At 35.9% G+C, this 20833-nt stretch overlaps 2 protein-coding genes across 2 annotated transcripts; both read left to right on the top strand.

The window, feature by feature from the left end:
- Positions 1-1107: 1107 nt before the first annotated feature.
- On the top strand, positions 1108-8724 carry LOC574910 (charged multivesicular body protein 2a). The gene is made up of 6 exons (XM_775312.4): positions 1108-1237; positions 2646-2911; positions 3699-3878; positions 4998-5128; positions 6232-6293; positions 7541-8724. Exons 2-6 carry the CDS (start codon positions 2744-2746, stop codon positions 7666-7668), a joined length of 669 nt encoding a protein of 222 aa, XP_780405.1. The 5' UTR covers positions 1108-1237; positions 2646-2743; the 3' UTR covers positions 7669-8724.
- Positions 8725-10600: 1876 nt separating this feature from the next.
- Positions 10601-18703, top strand: LOC115924947 (growth arrest-specific protein 2-like). The gene is made up of 7 exons (XM_030987944.1): positions 10601-10689; positions 11418-11559; positions 13208-13332; positions 13549-13690; positions 15386-15558; positions 16685-16777; positions 18103-18703. Exons 2-7 carry the CDS (start codon positions 11439-11441, stop codon positions 18307-18309), a joined length of 861 nt encoding a protein of 286 aa, XP_030843804.1. The 5' UTR covers positions 10601-10689; positions 11418-11438; the 3' UTR covers positions 18310-18703.
- Positions 18704-20833: the final 2130 nt, after the last annotated feature.

Here is a 20833-nt window from a genome sequence, read left to right as displayed (position 1 = left end):
GATTGTACGTGCTAATATCAATGTTTGCACATAATATATTATCTGACGAGTATATAGTGGAAATCATTTAGGTATAATATTGTGCGGGAATTCGATGAATCTTCGTGTCTCATGATAATTGTGATCAACTTCGCTGAAATGTACGTATATATACCATCATAATATACCATATATTCATTTCTCAGACCCGTGCATACATGACCTGTGATCATGATCACGCATATATGGTGCAGTGCTTGCCAATTTTCAACATAATGTTCGTGTGATATGCATATGCAATTAAATTTATAATCCTTATACCTCATGATGCATTTCCGCTCATGATATAGATCCATATAGTCTAGTATATAATAGTATATGCCGACGGGAATAAGCTTTTGTACGAGGCCTAGAAGAGATCGAATTTCTGGTATCTGGTTATAGACCGAAAACTTCAGTCTCTCTAATCGTCGGTTGTTCCACTGAGACTACGTCTGGCTCCACTAGACCACCGAATGTCAACAAATGTCAGTTTTATTAAAGAAATGACAAAATCAGACGGTTATTTCTGTCTAGTATCTGGTCTGCTATAGACTTCCGCATTCAAAATCAAAGTAGTTTGATTTTTCAAATAAAAAAATTGTGAACATTATAACTCCTCGACATTAACTCCCGCATTTGGACGTTGATGGCTGGGGCTACTGCATGCAGCACTCCAAGTTGTTTTCAAGGATATAGAGTGGCCGGCTCCCAAAAGGACCCCGGCTGAGTCGGCGCTAAATTGTTTCTCATCATGAATTGGCCCTCCTCCTGCCGCCGGCTGGATCCGCCCCTGAGCTACAGTATAATAATTCCTGTCATAATGAATATTATATAGATAATAATATTTTATGGACAATAAGACGCCTTTAATGCTTTATTATCTCCGATATCTGTTGTATGCCATAAATTACACATGAAAATCCGATAATCAATAGCAGTGCATTTTTACTTTTTTTTCCCCCTTCTCTCGTTACTTCAAAGAGACCATAATAGTGCTGGTTGCATTTTGGTCGATAAATTTAGACAAAGTGGAATCGTCATTGTTTATTTTTATGCCTTTGTAATTGTGTACTGTGCCTGTGTGAGTCTGAATCATCTGGCAGTCTATGAGGTTATTTCTATTCGATTCGAGTTTAGATCTACTAGATCTGCAGTGCATGGAGATACTTCTTCTAGAAAAGACACTGAACCCTTCATTATTTGACACCGTAAACAGGCAAGTAAAAAGCAAGGAACTCTGTCTCTGCACTGTGTGTCTGTGTCTATGAACATGATGAAAGTGTGAATGTGAGACTGTGTCGTTTGTGTGACTGTGATTGTGAACTGATGAAGAAACATTTTAACATCCACAGGATCAGTAGGTCTAGTAGGGGTCTAGATCTAGACCTAGTAGAAGTCTAGACTAGTGGATGATGAAACTGAAACTTAAAAAAAAGGTATTAGGGTCTAGGTCTATTTTAAACTTAATTTTCAAGTTGGTAGATCTAGACCCCTCTAGAATCTAGGCCTATATTTAAATTGGTTGCTCATGTAGATTTGCTGTAGTTTCACCCCAGCCTAGGCCCTAACTCCAGCAGGGAGCTCCAGTCCAGAGCCCGCACTGGAAAATGATTCAAACAGCGGGTTGGGTCACATATTTCTGAAATGTAAATAGGTAGTAATGACAATTTTGACTTCATTTTTCGACTCCTCTGGGCATCCATCCAACCACTTGAAATTATAATTTGAAGAAGTCTTTGATTTTGATAGGAAAAGGGTGATTCGAATCCTTGTCCTAACCCGATTCATCCATCGTTGTAATGTATCCTTGATTCAACATGGCAAAGAGAATGTACACATGCGCGGTAGGTGGTCATACAGAGACGCCAAGTTCAAAGATCAGCAATGCGTGACATTTTCATGATTCGGCACGCGAGTGCGCGTGACATGTATGCCTAAGGAATAGCGTTTTTTAAAAATCTAGCGCGCGCGTCATGCGTGAGACCGTTTTCAGACCCTCGAAATGCGTGATGTCACGCCTAATGCGTTACACTTGGTAGCTCTGGGTATAGCGGCGCAGCAAATATGAATATTTATGATAAAGAGCGCTGTTTGTTCAAAATCGTTGAATATGCATGAATCAAAGAAAAAGAGCCACTCTCAACCTCTTGCATATGATATATACCCTATTCAGCAATTTCGAGCGAATGAGTGAGTTGCCAATTTGTCTTGTGATTTTCAAAGATTTTTATGTCATTAAAAATTCACAACTCTCTTAGATCTATTAGTTATCCGATTTTGCTCAAACTTGTTTTGATTGGTTTGTCTAATTTTTCTGCTTTTATTGCAAGTAAGTTTTCTTTAGAGTGGACTTGCCCTTTAACTTTAAGCTGCGTAGAAAATCTGACATTTTGGAAATGTAAATGATGCTTCCTGATCAAAATGATTCCTAATGATTCCTAATTGTTAGATAATTTATCACCTGACTGTTGTTATAGATTGTAGACTATAATGGTTATCGTTGAAAAATTTGTGGATGATGTCATACCCCTCAAATGATTTTTTACTTTAGAGACTAGAGTTGATTCTACAATATATTTGTCATGTTTTGATTGTCTGGTTTCATTTACATTTCCCCTCTTCAGGTTCTGGGAGACCATACACAACAGACAAACAGAAGGATACAATACAATAGAACCCAGGTTCTTTTCATCTACCTAAAGAGTGAATATAAGCCACCACCATGCAGGCCTTGTTTGGTAAGAAGAAGACGCCGGAACAGATGCTGAAGCAGAACCAGAGAGCGCTCAACCGTACGATACGAGAATTGGACAGAGAAAAGACCCGCATGGAGCAACAAGAGAAGAAAGTCATTGCTGAAATCAAGAAGATGGCCAAGCAAGGACAGATGGTAGGAAAGAAAATCATTAAGGAAAATAAATGAAGAAAATTGATTCATCAATGAATTTGAGAAATTCATGATAAATATGGTATGATGTGGCACATCCTTGCACAGGGGGATTATTTGTGTGGCAGATAAAAAGTTAAGAGGCAATGTAGTAAATCTTGCAACAATGCACGTTAAAAGTAAAGACCAGTTTTGGAAACGCCTCCCTCTCAAAAAATGAAATGGAAGCTCAATTACCAATCATGTGAAAGAATATGTTTTGACTAATACTGTACATGATGATACAAATTTTGCTGAGAAACCACCTACTAATTGATATATTTGGTAAATTATTTTATCTATTTGGACCGGATAGATATCGCGCACGTGTCACCCATGTGTCGCGTAGTCCCATATACATCTTTCTTTGTACAGTGCTTGTTACTTTAGCAAGACTGGGTCAAATTTCTTATCATTTTGATGATTCCAGAATCCAGAACCTTGCAGTACACACCAATAATTATATGCTACATGTAGATGATCAACCTTTTCTGATCGATTCCACGGCATTTCTTTCACAATGCAATTACGTGACCAGAACTGATCTTTACCTTTAAAATGTATGTAGCAATGTATTACAGGTTCCCTGAAATATACACATGTGGTAATTGCTTTCTTTGATAAAAAAAAAAACAATTACCAGAAAAAAAGAAAAACAAATTTGAAAGAGTTAGGCCCTTCTTACTCCTGTATAATTATGAAACATCTGTTTATTCATGTTTCTAATGCATCTTTACTTTTCTTTTCTCAGGATGCAGTGAAGATCATGGCCAAGGACTTGGTTAGAACAAGGAACTTTATCAAGAGATTCATCTTAATGAAAGCAAACATTCAAGCTGTCTCGTTAAAAGTACAGACGTTGAGATCTCAGAATGCAATGGCGAATGCAATGAAAGGAGTATCCAAGGCATTGAAAACAATGAACACAAAGGTAAGATCAGAATTAACAGGGTGGTCTACACACAAAAATTCAAACATTTAAAGCCTGTCTGTACTAGTTTGGCCAGGAGGGATTAGACCTCCCTGTGTGGTCACTGACAGGTGGTTATCTCATCAAATCAGATCTCAATTAACATAAGAAAAAGGGGATCATGGGGGACCAGTGGTCACCTATTACTCATTGTTTGCTTTATAGAGGGCGCAAGTAGCTATATGTAGTGCAGTGGGGCTTTAAAATTGAAAATTGGAAGGAATATGAACTGATGTGTGCGAAGCGTATAGTACATCTCTTGTTGCCTTGGCCCACTAAGGGCTCTATAAGGTTTTCAAATGCCCTCTGTTGCAATTTGCGCCATATTTTAGAGTATTTTCAAACAAATATTCTGACTAATATTTCAGAAATAAGTTTGGTTGAGAAAGAATTTTAACCTATCACTGATTTTAAAACATGTGATTTCAATTTCAAACCAGCAGCTTTTTTACTTACATGTAATTTTCAAATTCAAACCTATCACTGTAAGACTTCGGGGTATTATAACAACTTAACGATGGAAGATTGCATAGTATGAGGACTATTACTATTTCCATGGTAGGTCAAACAAATAATGATGATGATGAATCTTTAAAGCTGTTCTTTTCTTCTTCCAACAGATGAAGTTACCTAAGATTCAGAAGATAATGATGGATCAAATAAATAATGATGACGATTAACCTTTAAAGATGTTCTTTTCTTCTTCCAACAGATGAAGTTACCTCAGATCCAGAAGATAATGATGGATCAAATAAATAATGATGATGATTAACCTTTAAAGATGTTCTTTTCCTCTTCCAACAGATGAAGTTACCTCAGATCCAGAAGATAATGATGGATCAAATAAATAATGATGATGATGAATCTTCTAAGCTGTTTTTTTCTTCTTCCAACAAATTAATTTACCTCAGATCCAGAAGATAATGATGGATCAAATAAATAATGATGATGATGAATCTTAAACCCTGTTCTTTTCTTCTTCCAACAGATGAAGTTACCTCAGATACAGAAGATAATGATGGATCAAATAAATAATGATGATGATTAACCTTTAAAGATGTTCTTTTCTTCTTCCACCAGATGAAGTTACCTCAGATCCAGAAGATAATGATGGAGTTTGAGCGTGAGTCTGAGATCATGGATATGAAGGAAGAGATGATGAATGATGCAATCGATGATGTCATGGAAGGAGATGACGATGAAGAAGAGAGGTAAGAACACATCACACAATTATAATTCTTATGGATTATTTATCAATAATGATAAGTCTGATGGTCTCTTCAGTTCTTATATTTATATTGTATTGTTTAATACAGGTTTACCCAAAACTTACTTATGCTTTATATGTTTTTATAAAATGGGTTCAAGAATGTAGCCAATGAGAAGCGTCAAAATGGATCACGTGACTGGCATTATTTTTTAGTTATATGCACGGTACCATCTGCATGGGGTGCATTTTGGTGATAACAACCGTGGATGAAGGTTGCAGGGGGACATTTTATGGCCTTGCTATTAGTAAGATTGCTGATACATTTTATGAAACAAATAATATATATTTTTTTTTGTGACGTTAATATGGCAATGCAGCGCTATTCAGGTATTCACAATGGCACAAAATATACTCGGCTATTTGTTGTGAATTTTATTGCACCATAGTGAATACCCTCATGCGCTGCATTGACCATAAAGCACTCACACTTGTGTATTATTTGTATAATAATGGGATTTGTGCCCTCGTTCTTGTCTTACTGCTTGTCAAAATTATTCATGTCAATATGTATACATCGTATTATTTAAACATATTATTAATATGTAACAAATAATGGGTGAAAATATGTTTCTTTGATTCAAAAGAAACATATTTGACCGTTTGTATGCAGTCGTTTTGTTTTTAATGCAAATTTGCTAATGGGATTTGCCGACAGGCCCTAGGTTTGAAACTAAGTCAATATGCTAGTGCCCTTTGTTAAGACATTACTTCTCATTACCAGTCAAAGCCTCGGTCCCCTGATTGCTTACGTACAAGCATTTATATATTTTGTAATTTGCTTATCTATTTTGTTATTTATTATGCTGTTTATATATTCAAATTTGTCATGATTGTAAATCCATAGAGAAATTTTCTATTTATTATGCGCTTAATAAATATTCTCTATTATAATTATTATATACAACATGCTTTCTCAGCAGTCAGGTTAAACGAACTAACAAAGCAACCAACATATTGTTACTTAATTCAGCACTTAAATGATTTCCATTGAATGTTTTTGTTAATCAATCATGGAACTGTTTATTTTGTTTTGTTTTGTTACAGTGATGTCATTGTGTCTCAAGTGCTTGACGAACTTGGTCTTTCATTAACAGACGATCTAGTTGGTACGTATTGCAAATTCTTTCTTTACTTGTACATCTGGACCCTGAGTCGTAAAACTTCTTATCAAAAAAAAAGTTACAATGACTGTTATAAGCTACTGGAGTCGTGGCATTTGTTTGGCTGACATCAAATTTTCCATAGAAATTTAGCTTTTGTAATTCATTGGAAGTTTTATGAAAGAGGGCCAAGGGCCAATATTCAGTGCAATAGTTTTTGGCTTCAATAAAATTCTTTGGTATTCATTTGAAGTATTTAGCCAGTATTTTACCCTTAATTTAAAGACACATAGTAGTTAGCTCTCATGGGGAATTCAACACCGTTCGGGTGTTTACCCAATAAGAAGTGCTGTCAATCACCAGATTTAGCCTTCAGTTTTATGACCAGCAGACCTTATGTAACGTACTGCGTTTTCCACCCATTCCCCCACATGGTAAAGTCATTATCTCACTTTTCCCGCACCCGAACACTCTCGAGCACTCTCGAGAGATGAGGGGGGATTTTTCGATTGGCCTACGCGTTCGCTGTGTGCAGACCTTATACCTGTACACACGTTAATGATTTTTATTATCCACCAAGTCTGGTGTCAGCGAATTATGGCCTTCTGCCCATGAAAACTGATGAGTGACTCCCTTTAAGACATATTTAAGATGAATTCTGACCCCATTTTCAAGTTGATTTGAATAAACAGAGAAAAATTAAACAAACAGAACGGTGAGAGTTCATCAAAATTAGTCGAAAAAAATTAGAAAGTTATGAAATTTTAAAGTTTTTTAATAATTTCATGAAAATATTATTATTATTATTATGAATATTGTTGTTGTTATTATCATTATCATTGTTATTAAGGTTATTATTATTATGTATAAAATGGTAACTGGCTTGAATTCCAGTCTAAGTGCAGAATCAAATGAACAAAATAATTGCAAAATGAAATGAGGCACCCGTATATGGTGCTGTATGAAATATTGTTGTCACTCCTTTCATACAGTACATGAAATCACGTTTTAGTTTTGGAATGGCTTGACTGTGTAAAGTTCTTTTAACTATACTGTTTATAATGTTATGCGAAATAAGGTCTCCCTAGCAATCTACACTAAAAAACTTGAAAGCAAGTATGAAGCCACAACCAAACAAGATAGCCATTTACTGTCTCATTCTCCTGGAGGAGCTACAAGTGATTGCCCACAGAAAATGTGATGCAGAACAATATTCTTATAACCAAAGATATCTTTTTAAAATTCCTTTGCAGGTATCCCCTCAACTGGAGGAGCGCTTAATACCAAGAGCAAGGAAACGGGCAAGGTCGCTCAAGCCGATGGTTTAAGTGATGCAGATGCTGATCTACAAGCAAGGCTGGACAATCTTAGGAGAGAGTAGACTTTCGATCCTTCAACCAAATCTTGTCATACCCTAGTGTAAAAGACACTGATGCTGATCTGCAAGGCTTGAAAACCTTAGGAGAGAATGGACTTTACATAACAGTCTAAAAAGCACTTGGGATAACGAAAGAGACATTGCCTTAGCTTAAAAAAAGGAGAGATATTCCTTATAGAATTAGTTCTCTACATTTTTTGCTGTATTGAGGAGAGGTTTCGCCATCTACTTTGTCAGCATAGCTGCAGAGAGATTGTGGTTTATAATGATAATCCTGATAGAAATATACATAGAGCATCATGAGCATGTAATAAACATTTAAAAGTTTTTTTATGACCTGTTGATGAAGAATATTTTTGAAAATCATTCATGCAACTCGGTGTGAACCTAGTGCTCTGCTATAAAAAAAAAGAAATATCTTTTCGATGAGATCCAACTTGACATCAGACCTTTCCAAAATGAGGGGGTGGGAGGGGGCAAGCTGTGGCCTTTGTGGCAATTCTGATTATAAGGATCCACCTTTCTTCTGTTTTGCTGGCAAAGGGAGTTTCACTTTGGTACCCATTTAATGAAAGGGAGGAGGGGATGTGGGAAGGCACATTTTTTTTCTAATTTGAACACTGAGACTGGTCTGTCCAATTATTATTTTGTATCGGGCAAGCATTATTTAAACAATGTACCTGTACATTGTACATACAGTTTACATCTGTATGTACCTGTTGAAATCTATTTACATGTAAATAGTTGTTAGCTATTTGTAAATTGTGACTTTTATATGAATAATTGATTACAAAACCATATGTTTTATAATATTGTCACTTATAATTATAATCAATTTGAAAGACACTATTAAAGAAATTGATTGTGGTATGAGAAATGAACTGTACTTGGGTTCCGGGTGCCACTATTCGCAGGGTTTTATATTAACCCATTGATAGTATTGCCTCTCATTTTTGTTCCATTAAGAATAATAAATGGTGTACCATTTTTTAATCTGTGCGATTATAAACATTATCAAGGTCCTAATTATGTTAGGAAAATTGAAATGTATATTCATTTTTTTTTTTTTTTTAAAATTTTTTTTACAGATAGGTGGCATTCTTTCTGCTGCATTTTACAAAAATTTACCCATTGCCATGAAAGTGTCGCCAATTTGTATCGTACATTTGTAGTTCTATCCTTAAAGGGATAGTTGAGTTCTGGTACAGAGGGCGCTACACAAAATAACTTTTTTGTGAGATAATGAAAAACCGAGTGTCAAATTTGAAAGAACATACAATTTAAATTACAAAATCATCTTTGTTTGATCAAAATCCGTTCAGAGACGGCTGAAATATCCATAAATATAACAATTTCTAATATTTGTGTACCACCACAAATATTCAATAATTTGAAAAAGCAGTTGAAAAAACAAAATAGCGCCTTTTAAGTTGTATTTTCAGCCAATGCCGATGTTGGCTTTTTCGTGTTGGGTATATCAGGCACAACCAGCCGGCCCATGTATTGTTATTATTAATTAAACGGTCACCATATTTTTTGCAAAGTGGAGTTGAATTGGTATGATCGTATTGGCAAAATTTCACACATTTTGGGGTCTAAAATTACCTTCATAGCAATTTTAGGTCCTAAAAGGGCACTAGAAATGTCATAGATTAGAATAAGAGCAATAACCATGCACTTTGGAGGCATTTGCGATTTTGCGGTCTGAAAACAGAACTCAATTATCCCTTTAATGATCATAAGAAAAATAATACTAAATAATCTTGAGTTGTACAGATAGAAAATAAAGAGTTCCAAAATGAGACAAGCAATTTTAGTGCAAAAATGAATTGTAGTAGTAGAGATCTATCATAGCAAACAAACAACCCATGTACAATACTGTGCGACATAAAATATAAGAATTAGTTAAAGTCAGTTCTTTGGAAATGCAATGACAAGAGCAGAAATCAAGATTCTAGCTTTTGCATTCAGATTTTTGGAATGATTACCAAAAAGAGGAGAAATCATCACAAATTATTATGGTAGAGCTTGATATATAAGAAGATTTAAAAAAATTGTAGAGAGAATATGTAAGCTTTCTAACCTATTTGTATCATAGAAATATGTACATGTATATTATGTTTAACATAGTAAAATATTTTCTTTGTAGGCTTAAGTCTTTTATCTTTGTTCTTTAATTGAAGTTATTTTGTTGAAATGTATCTAAAGATTTATAAATCATGTATAAAATAATAGCAATGTGTGTTTACAGTGTCTTTTATTGAAACAATTATGTCTATAATAGGGTTTCAAACTAGCTAGAACAGCTGAAGACAATTTATATAGAGAACCTTTTTCTAATTGTTGCCTTTATGGCCTCCAAGCAACGGGACTATAGATAGATCACTTTTGCAACAAGTTTGCTCAGGTGTATGCCATGACCGTGTTATCAATCTTGCGTTTCAATATTTATTAATTCATAAGTGAGAAGAATGGGGAGGGGGGGGGGGGGAGGAGAAAGTTTGAGAAACAAAGAGAGAGAGAGAGAGAGAGAGAGAGGGGAGGCCAGGGGGAGGGAGAGAGAGAGAGAGAATGGAATACTGTATGAAGATGCTATGCTGGTTTATTTTATCAGAGAAAGATTGCCCAAGGGGGGCTGGGGGGGGGGGGGTTAAAGAAAGGCAACTGTGATTTCACCCGATTTCACCCTTTCTGTTGTTGTTTATTTAATTGTTCTGTTCTTGAATGACCGCACACCCCTTGTTGAAATAAAAAAAAAAAAAATTTCTCTTCTATCCTTAATAGAGGATGTTCTAATATAATATCTCTCCTTGCATTTCATCACGACGACAGGAAAACAAAATCCTACATCCTGTGCAACAGTGTGCATGCGCTTATATGCATAAACGATTTTATTGCAATATCGATACCGAGCCCTACCGCGATATCTGGATTTCTGACATTGATTGTTTTTGTTGACAACTTGATTGACATGCGCGGCAGACACACGACTTGGAAACTCCGTTTGTATGCTTCTAATTAGAGGTAGGTTTTAAATCTGACGATTTTAACCGTACTGTAGAATTGCTTTAAGATTCTTGCGACATTATGCGCCTCATAAGTAATGATTACATCGAAAATTATCGTAATACTTGCATTATAAATTAGCAGGAGGCAGGCATAGCAACCCGCAGGGATCGCATACCCGCAGCATCGGCGACCTGTTGCGTGGATGACAGTGCCATTTCACGGGCACCGTATTTGAACAGGTTACAGGTGGCACTTCAGTCTGTCTTTTAGGGAAAATGAAATTATGGCCTAGTAGCCTAGATATAACGAAAGTGAGAGTCTACCACAATGATCTTTCCTTCGTTTATGAAGGTAATTAAAGGATGTGAATCTAGATCTATAATATATATTCCTTAGATCTACTGAGATTGAGAATTCTAACCTGACCAGACTTGCAATGCTGGCATGAATGATGAAGTCACATTATTTAAAATGTCAGTGACTAATTCAATTTCAAGGACAAATGATTAAGGGAAGCTGCCTGTAACTGCCTTCGGATTTAATGAAATGTATGCATGACATGCACTAACCATCCTAAATATTTTTCCATTTTTATGAATTGTGTGAAATAATCACTTTCATGTTTTTTTTTTTTTGAGGGGGGGGGGGGGGGGGGGAGTGGCGTATTTTTATGAATTTAGTTTGATGTGGTGATGAAAATGAAAATGTTGATGATTTATTTGTCCTATGGTATTTCATTTTAGATTGGAAGCAATGATGATAGCATGGCTAATGAGTGTGGAACTGGTGACTCATTATCGTACTCTAAAGAGATCAACAAAAGTGCCCAGAAGAGTTTGATACCTCTCACAGAAGACTTGGCAGAATGGCTTTCAAGAGTGTTAGGTACTTACTGTATAGATCTATATGTACCATTTAAAAGAATTCATGTCAATCACATATTGCCCCTCCCCCAATTCAATAGAGTTTAACAGAGTAAGTAATACATACTTTATATAACTGTACACTCGATCATACAAAAACCTTCCCAGCTCTCTCCCCCACTTTTATGTAGCATTAATGTTTTAAAGGCTTAAAGCTAATGGTAAAAAACAGAATTGAAATTTAAAGATAAAAGAGAGAAAGGGAGAGAATAAAATCATACAACCACTGCCTGTAATTTTCTTTAATTTTTAAGTCTCCGGTTGGTATTATTTGTTTCTAAGTCAGAGACTATTAATTTAACAGTTATATAGAGTAAAGTACCCGGTAATCGGTCAGCTCCGGTTTTCGGCCAATTGGTTGGATACATGGTAAAATCACTTTAAAATACATCGCATAATAGCATAACACATATCCCACACATACCATACCATGCCAGTGTCACTGAAGAACCACATTTGCAATGAAAAATATATCCTAAAATATCACATTTTAGCGATGTAATCGGCGGTCCCGCTACCCAAATCTGAAAAATCGAGTTTCTTACGCGTGTATGTAAGAAATATGGGTACCATAAAATGAGCTTTATTTCAAGTATTTTTCAGATATAGAGCCCGATTTTGTGCTGGTCGCAAGCTCAAAAGTATCTCATCGCATGTATTAAATCAATGCAGCCGCACACCGCGACGCACACACGATATGTCCGTCTAATTCAGATTCCAACTTCCGATCACCGCTGTGCCTGTATTCGGTCAGGCGAGCACCCGGGAGCTCCGGCGTGGGATACCTGCTCCGCCCGCGTGTGCTATACATCAGCGCAGAAACGCACGGCGCGCGCGAGCGCTTCCGATTGACTTTGTACATGCGGCCGTAAACTGAAACGCTCGGCCGATAACCGGCTCCAAAACAGTGAAAATTGAAATGAATATTGTCATGGCAATTCGTGATTTTTTTGGGGGATTCTTTTTTTGTTTAAATAATAATAATATTTGCTTCATGATTTGAACAAGAAATGATAATAAATAGGAAGTAAAGAGTCCAATAAATAGGATTTTGTCTTAAGTGGCCGAAAACCGGGTACTTTACTCTAAATACTAATATAAATGTTACTTTTTAATTTCCATACTTTATACAGATATTTTAAGTTTACAAGGCATTTTGTATAACATTAGTCTGTACTTCTGCACTGTACTCTCATTACATGCTTCCGGATTGCATGGGTATAACTTTAATAACACTTGGAATTTCTAGATCAGAAGTCGAAATTGAAGAATTTTAGGAGGAGCATTGATATAATTAAATAATTTAATACTTCTCCTGAGCTGTTCATATAGAGCACACGTATTCTAGAGTCTATCTACAGCAAAGCTAATTCAGCTTCATCTTAATTCTTGTCCTATTTCTTCGCTTGTTTCTCTACTCGGTTCTGAGGCCTTATTACTTTATAGAGATTATAAGTTTCTTCTTCTTTACTTAATTCGCGAAGAAGCGTCATTACTTTGTACATGGTCTTACATATTCTTTCTACGGGTGCTGTGCAATATTTGAACTACTACTTGTGATATAATATATGTTCCATTATTCAATAAGTGCTATCAATTTTTTTCTTCAGATGTCAGTGTTGAAGTTGACACGTTCATGGACTCATTAGACAATGGTGTACTACTCTGTAAGCTTGCTCAATTAATCCAACGCAAAGCTGTAGAATGTAAAAAAGCAGGCCATCAACTCAAAGATGTAAGTATTTTTAACAAAATTTATTTAAATACATATGTACAACAGGTTGTTGTCATATTATAGAGGATATTTTATCTTTGTTTATAAAGCAACAATGTCATGTCAGATCAATAAAGGTTTTATTCAAAATATTGTGGAATATTATAGCAAACTTTGTTTTCACATTGTACATTTTGAATACCGGGTATCATGTTGTTTTTTCTTGTTGTTTCACAGAATGTTCCACAAGGAAAAATCAAATGTCGAGAGAACGCCACGTCAGAATCATTCTTTGCACGTGATAACATTGCAACATTTTTGTCTTGGTGTCGTGAGCTTGGATTAGAAGATACCTGTCTCTTTGAAACTGATGGTCTAGGTAAGAGAATATATCTGAATTTTAAGGGTATTATAGATCATAGATCATATTCCAATTAATTATTTAATTAATGCCTTTTACATTTTGATTTCAATAGTCTAATCAGTGTTTTGGTCTTGTGTGTGGTACGAGTGTAACTTGCTCAGTTTTCTGTGAGTTAATTCTGACATCCGTTTCTGAATGCGGTCGGTACCGCGAAGCGTGACTCCTTCCTGCATTCCTTAATATTAGAAACAAAAACAAACTGTTTATAAATGTAATGCTTCCTGGGAGAAATTTCAATTATTTAAACATATTTGTGGCTTACACCCAGTAAATCCAGTCCCGCTGGTTCAAAGATTTTTTTTTCAATACAGATCGATCAATCAATCTTATTTACTGGGTGTAAACCACAAATATGTTTAAAAAACAAACTTGTAGCTGTTCCTCTAAATAATTTTATTTTCTCCCGAAAAAACTCTGGTTCTGCAAAACCCATAATGACTTGGGCCTAATCTAATGCTCATATTTTGAAGCAATATACTGTATATATATATATGGAATGCCTTTAATACACCAAGAGCAAAATATGTTTCAGTGATTGGCATACTTTAAGGAAACAACACATACATACAATTGCTATTGTTTACAGCTGCACAATTTATTCACTAGTCATGCATTGTAGAAGTCCTAGTTTGAATTTAGATTGAATGGCATTGTAAAAAGATGAATGTGGGATGTGTTTATACACTCATTCAGTCAGGTGTGACCATTCTGTGGGTGTATCGCACTGTATTCTATTGTGAGGTAATGGCCTTGTGTGTATTGATTGTTAGTCATTGAAAGTATACAACAAAGGCAGTGTCGTCATGAACAATGTCTAATAGACTAGTTTACTTGTATTCATACATGTACACATGTCATTCCTGTAAATAAAATTATTAATAAAAGTCTGAACCTTAAGGCTTGGCTGGCATAGCAGCAATGAATTCACAAGATGGATTTCCTCCGTGATTTATATGTATATTGTTCATATAACAAGAGAATTTAAAAGTTCATTACTGGGGAAAAGTGTACACATTTCAGGCTGTTTGCAGCACTTGAATTCCATTCCATTCCATATACTGTACATCATCTCAATTGCTATTCAATATAAGTTTGTGTAGTGTGAGGTGTATGGGTAATTTTTCTAACTATTTAAGCAAAAGACACGTGTAATGCAGTAAGAATATGGTTTTCTATCATCGCTATTTACTTTAACTACAGCATATACATACACTGTCACTGTACATAATAATAAATAATGATAGCAATATTTATATAGTGCTTAATACTAATTGTTCTAGGCGCTCTACATATATTGTTCTGAGAAAACAGTGCTAGGTTAAAATCAACCAAAATTTCTTTGCTGTGGTTTTTGTTTTCTCGTTTTCTTTTCATTAAAATTCTAGGAAGATACCTAGGAAGAATTAATGTAAATACACAAGATAACATTTTACGTTTTGGATATTCATTTGTGATTAATATAAAGGAGAGAAATTTGAAGCAAAATACCAATGGTTATTTTCAGATCTCTCTTTTGTTGTTTTTAGCTGTTCAAATTATATTCAGTTTGTGATCACTTTGTTTACTTTCATGAACATGTTATTGTGACTGCATCTATATTTATTTGTGTGTGTGTGTGTGTATCGCTAATTTTCTCTCTCTTTGTTTCAGTGTTAAGGAGATCACCGCAGAATGTGCTAGTGACTATCTATGAATTAGCTCGCCTTGGATCAAGGCTTGGCATAGAACCACCAGGACTACTCAAACTTGAGAAAGAGATTGAGAAGGAGGAGAAAAATCCTAGACCAGTCTCAGCTAAAAAGGTCTCAACCTTAGATGAACAGGTAAGAACTTAGACCAGTTATAGTCTGAGACCAGTTATAGTTTAAGACCAGTTATACTAGTCTAAGACCATTTATAGTTTAAGACCAGTTTTAGCCTATAAGATCTTATCACAGGATTACTTTATAAACTTGAGAAAGAGATTGAGAAGGAGGAGAGAAACCCTAGACCAGTCTCAGCAAAAAAAGTCTCAACCTTAGATGAACAGGTAAGAGCTTAGACCAGTTATAGGCTAAGACCAGTTTTATCCTATAAGATCTTATCACAGGATTACTCAAACTTGAGAAAGAGATTGAGAAGGAGGAGAGAAACCCTAGACCAGTCTCGGCTAAAAAGGTCTCAACCTTAGATGAACAGGTAAGGACCTAGACCAGTCTTAGCCTATAAGATCTTATCACAAGAATCCTCAAACTTGAGAAAGAGATTGAGAAGGAGAGAAACCCTAGACCAGTCTCGGCTAAAAAGGTCTCAACCTTAGATGAACAGGTAAGGAACTAGACCAGTTACAGTCTAAGACCAGTTTTAGCCTATAAGATCGGGGTCTGCTCACTATTTATAAGGACTGCTGTTCATTTAGTTATGGGTTATGGATAGCGGTCCTTATGAATAGTGGTCCTTATGAAAGGAGGTCCTTGTGAATAGCGAGATAAATTGTCTATGGTTTGTTCGCTAATTAAAAGGGCCGCTATTCATAAAAGCTCGCTTTTCATTTTATCATGCGTTATGGATAGCGAGCTTGACCCATAAGTTATAGTCTAAGCCTAGTTTTAGCCTATAAGATCTTATCACAGGATTACTCAAACTCGAGAAAGAGATTGAGAAGGAGGAGAGAAACCCTAGACCGGACTCAGCAAAAAAGGTTTCAACGTTAGATGAACAGGTAAGGACCTAGACCAGTTATAGTCTAAGACCAGTTATAGTTTAAGACCAGTTTCAGCCTATAAGATCTTATCACATGAATACTCAAACTTGAGAAAGAGATTGAGAAGGAGGAGAGAAACGTAACTATAATAGTTATCCCTGACACTCTAGATCAATGTTTTGTCACAGCTAAAGTACTAGCAGATAGTATTTTGATATATCTTGGCAGTGTTGCTTGATTCCCTTTTTTTCCTTCAATTGCTTTAGGTTCGTAAGATCTCTAAAGAGAAGAAAGTGACGGACATCCATAGGATATCAGAAGGAAAGTACAACATTGGAGGAAAGATCGTCTTGATCAGGGTGAGTATTTTAGACATCAATCTTCTATTATTGTTACACAAACTATACTGGCTTACAGTTTATTTATTATAAGAGTAGTACAATACCAGATACTTGCTCAAACTTTAACATCTTTGTCAAGCACAATTCCTCTATACACCTCCTCACTCTAATAGCATGTAAACTTACATGTAAGCGCATTGATATGCGCTATAAAAGCAATGTCCACTTCCCGATGACTCAAGCCCACACGGTCATGTATATTTCCCCCACGTCTGCACCCCGGTGACTTAAGCTCACGCACGCCAGCTATTCTCCACTCCTGACGACGGATAGTCAACCTGTTCGAAACGTCGAGCCACTCCCACCACCCATCCTCTCCAAGCGCTATAGTTCTCCTTAGAACTATAAGCTAAGAAAGATAACCAACAGTCTTTTTCAAGGACTACACACCCTCAAGAAAGATTACCGAGAATACTTTTCAATACTCCTTAATCCCCCCTCTCTCTCACATGGTGCACCCGCAAGCCTAAAGCAATGTTGTATTCATTTATGATTTCCATTATCAACTTATCTTCCAAATAATTAAGTAATATTGACTGCCTTCTGGGCAATATGACATATATCGCCCGAACCGAAGGTGAGGGTGATATATGACAAGTCGTATTGCCCTGAATTAGGCAGTCAATATTACTATTATTAACCACATCAGACATCTAGAGCAAACAAGAAACTCTTACTATCTTATACTCTTAAATTATGTAGGCTACACAGGGTTTCCTAGCATTAGAAGTTGCAAAAACATTGTCAAACCAGCACTGTTCATCCAGTGTTTGACAGATTTTCGATACACTGCAAACAGTTTGCCTAGGGTGTGATTGTTACGTCACAATGGAGTTCGCGCAAAGTGCGCATTTTCTAATACACGATGCGCGATGTAAATTACAATAGCTGATGCGCGATGTAAATTACAACTGGCACTACATTATTGCGCACTAGTTTAACACGCATTTTGCCATTGACTTTTCAGAGCGGGCTAAAATATTTGTCCATTGACTTACTGTATAACCTATATTGCCCGCCAAATTACACACAAATCCCATTGACTCTTCTGAGCGGGGTAAAATATTTGCGCATTGGTTTTCTATATAACCTATATTGCCCGCCAAATTACACACAAAATCCCATTGACTTTTCTGCGCGGACTAACTTATTGTAATTTTGGTGACTTATCCATCAAAACCTTGAGGGCAATACCATTTAAAAATTGCCCTGCTCAGATGTCTGATACGGTTAATAATATATTATATATCATAATTATTCAACCATCTCTTTATTGATTCTAGATGCTGCGAGGGCGACATGTCATGGTCCGCGTCGGCGGTGGATGGGAGACGTTAGAATCCTACCTCGATAAACACGTCGTGACGTCCATGAAGCGGATCGGACGAGCAGTAGAGCTAGGAGAGGGTGAAACTATACAGGATGATTATTTTGTCATGAATGCCAAATACAAGAGCCACGATAGCGTCAATAATAACGGAAGAAGATAACCAGCTCTCAGCTATGTAAAGTTGTTTTCGTTCTCATTGTTTGTCATAAAGTGCTTTAATGCAATGTGTCACGTATAACATGACATTGTGACATTTATCCATATATTAAACCAAGGTGAGGTAAATGTGTACCGGTACCTGGCATGATAGTGTCAATAATAACGGAAGAAGATAACCAGCTCTCAGCTATGTAAAGTTGTTTTTGTCCCTATTGTTTGTCATAAAGTGCTTTAATGCAATGTGTCACGTATTACATGTGACATTTATCCATATATTTTATCAATGGATGAATGATCTTTTAATATGACTATGACTAGTGGTAGTAATAACAGAAAGCACCATTATTCATCGGTCATATCATAAGATTCTTCAGTTTTTGATGAAATATGTGAAGGAAAAAAAAGACTTGTTGTACGGACCACATTGCATGGAATCGCCTTTTACCATTTTTTTTTTACAACCGACCTAAGTGAAAAAAAAAAATGAAAAAAAATCACAACTGAAATCAGTGATCAAAATCTCCATGGGCTTTTGTCACCAATACTGTTGCCAAATTGTAACTACCTGTCTTAATTTTTGAGAGATAAGCCCCCCCCCCCCCCCTCCAAAAAAAAAAGGCAAGGCTTGACATTAACAGCGCACATGGGCCCCCAAAATCTTCAGTCTGGACCCAGAAAATTAGGACACTTTTACAGTGGTCTCATGCTTAATACAGACTTACAGAATGGTTGGTGATGAGCCCTGCAAAAGATACTATAGAGCCATTATTTTGATCATATCACATATTGCATTTTAATGTATATCATTCTTGTGTTGTGCGATATCTCTTTTGATGATTGAATACTTTGCTCACCATTGATCAAATTGTTTTTCTCACTAAAAATACATGTATTTTAAATTTTACATGTGTGGTCTAGTGGCTACGTCACCTGACTGTGGATCACATGATTCATGGTTTGAGCCCCGTCATGGAACTAACGCCCTTAGGCAAGACATTAATCTGTATGTGCCGCACCCAAGAAAGGTGAGGTAAATGGGTACCTGGCAGGAAGTAATTCTTTGAAATGCTAGAGCGCCGTGATGGCAGCCATGCTAAAGCCGGCATAATAATTGTTGAGCGCCAAGAGTGTCGAGTCTGACAGACATGAGCGCTATACAATACATGTAGCCCACTGTTTTTCTTGTTATTAGTACTACATGTATGGAGCAGCACCTTGCACACTATATGAATGCCTTTACTGAATGAATCATCAGCAAATTATATTATTGTTTGTGGAAACTGGTCAAGTATTTTGTCATGTACATGTGTATTCATAGAAAACTGCTAAGAATTCCAGATTTCGTAAGTACTCTAAAACAACCAGGAAACTGAAGAAGAAAATAGATTTCAATGCCATCCATGTTTCCATGTATTCTGTTATTTGTGTGTGATGTAATTAAAACAAGAATTCCATCCAAAGTATTCCATAATTTCTACCATACTGCTCGGTTTATTGCTCAAAAGTCTTTCTATTCCATTTATTATTGACACAAATGGCAACTACTTCAAAAAAATATGAGCGAGGTTTGCAGTACCACCACATCAACAGGATTTCGACGAAAAAATAATCAAACTTTCTCCCAAATCGACCTGAGCCAGTATCAATAGCCTTGTGCATCACTTATTGGCATGTGCAAACATGAAAACATGGTATTACGTTATATGAACATGATATATAGGGTATGTACAATAGGGTATAGGGTATTGAAAATAGTTGCAATCAAATATAGGTTCATTTTTATACATGTAAAACCAATTGCAATTTCTGTGTTATAATTACAAGCCATGTTATACATGGTGTTGCAGGGATGTAGAAATAGGTTAGATTATTCAAACTGTCTACTGTACATTTACAATGTTGCAATCAACAATAAGCTCTATTTTTCCAAGCCCATTGTGTTGTTTTATTTTATGAATAACTGCTAAGTAAATGTATTCGTTTAAAAAAAAAAGCTTCCAAATTATTGTATTCTGCCAAAATATAAATGAATCTATTCATTTGTATGTGTATACATTCCAGTCTGATGATTTAAAAATGTGGGAAATAATTGAAAGTGACCAGCTTTTTGTTATGCTTTACAGAATTCTCTTGTACTAGCACAATATGAAACCTTCAAAAACATGCCTTTATGTTTGATCTTATGAGAGAATGTTGTTTCATCAAGTTGGGGCTAGAAGGGTGTTGGCTCATATACTTTACTTTAACACAGAGGTAATGCCCTTCTGGCTCTAAACAGACAATTTCATGAAGCATTACAAAATGTAATGTCCTCTGATGTTGCTGCTATCAGGCCTGATAAAATCCCGATTTAAATCGGTTTCCCTATTTTTTTGTTGATTTTTTGCGATTTAAAAAAAAAAATTCTTCATGATTTTTTTTTGATTTTTTTACCAGATTTTTTTTTTCTTCCCTTTTTTATCCTGATTTTCCTGATTTCCCCCTTATTTTCTCTATTCTTCCCTATTTTGCCCTATTTTTTTCTC

Source organism: Strongylocentrotus purpuratus, unplaced genomic scaffold (genome assembly GCF_000002235.5).
Source record: "Strongylocentrotus purpuratus isolate Spur 01 unplaced genomic scaffold, Spur_5.0 spur5_scaffold_17, whole genome shotgun sequence".
NCBI classification, from domain to species: domain Eukaryota; kingdom Metazoa; phylum Echinodermata; class Echinoidea; order Camarodonta; family Strongylocentrotidae; genus Strongylocentrotus; species Strongylocentrotus purpuratus.
This window is presented reverse-complemented; position numbering and strand designations above follow the sequence as displayed.

Excerpts from the sequence above, each read along its gene's own strand:
- LOC574910 (XM_775312.4), top strand. The coding sequence starts at position 2,744 with ATGCAGGCCTTGTTTGGTAAGAAGAAGACGCCGGAACAGATGCTGAAG. Across the intron at positions 5,129-6,231 it reads GATGACGATGAAGAAGAGAG|TGATGTCATTGTGTCTCAAG; the intron begins GTAAGAACACAT and ends GTTTTGTTACAG. Across the intron at positions 6,294-7,540 it reads ATTAACAGACGATCTAGTTG|GTATCCCCTCAACTGGAGGA; the intron begins GTACGTATTGCA and ends ATTCCTTTGCAG.
- LOC115924947 (XM_030987944.1), top strand. The coding sequence starts at position 11,439 with ATGGCTAATGAGTGTGGAACTGGTGACTCATTATCGTACTCTAAAGAG. Across the intron at positions 11,560-13,207 it reads ATGGCTTTCAAGAGTGTTAG|ATGTCAGTGTTGAAGTTGAC; the intron begins GTACTTACTGTA and ends TTTTTTCTTCAG. Across the intron at positions 15,559-16,684 it reads TCTCAACCTTAGATGAACAG|GTTCGTAAGATCTCTAAAGA; the intron begins GTAAGAACTTAG and ends CAATTGCTTTAG.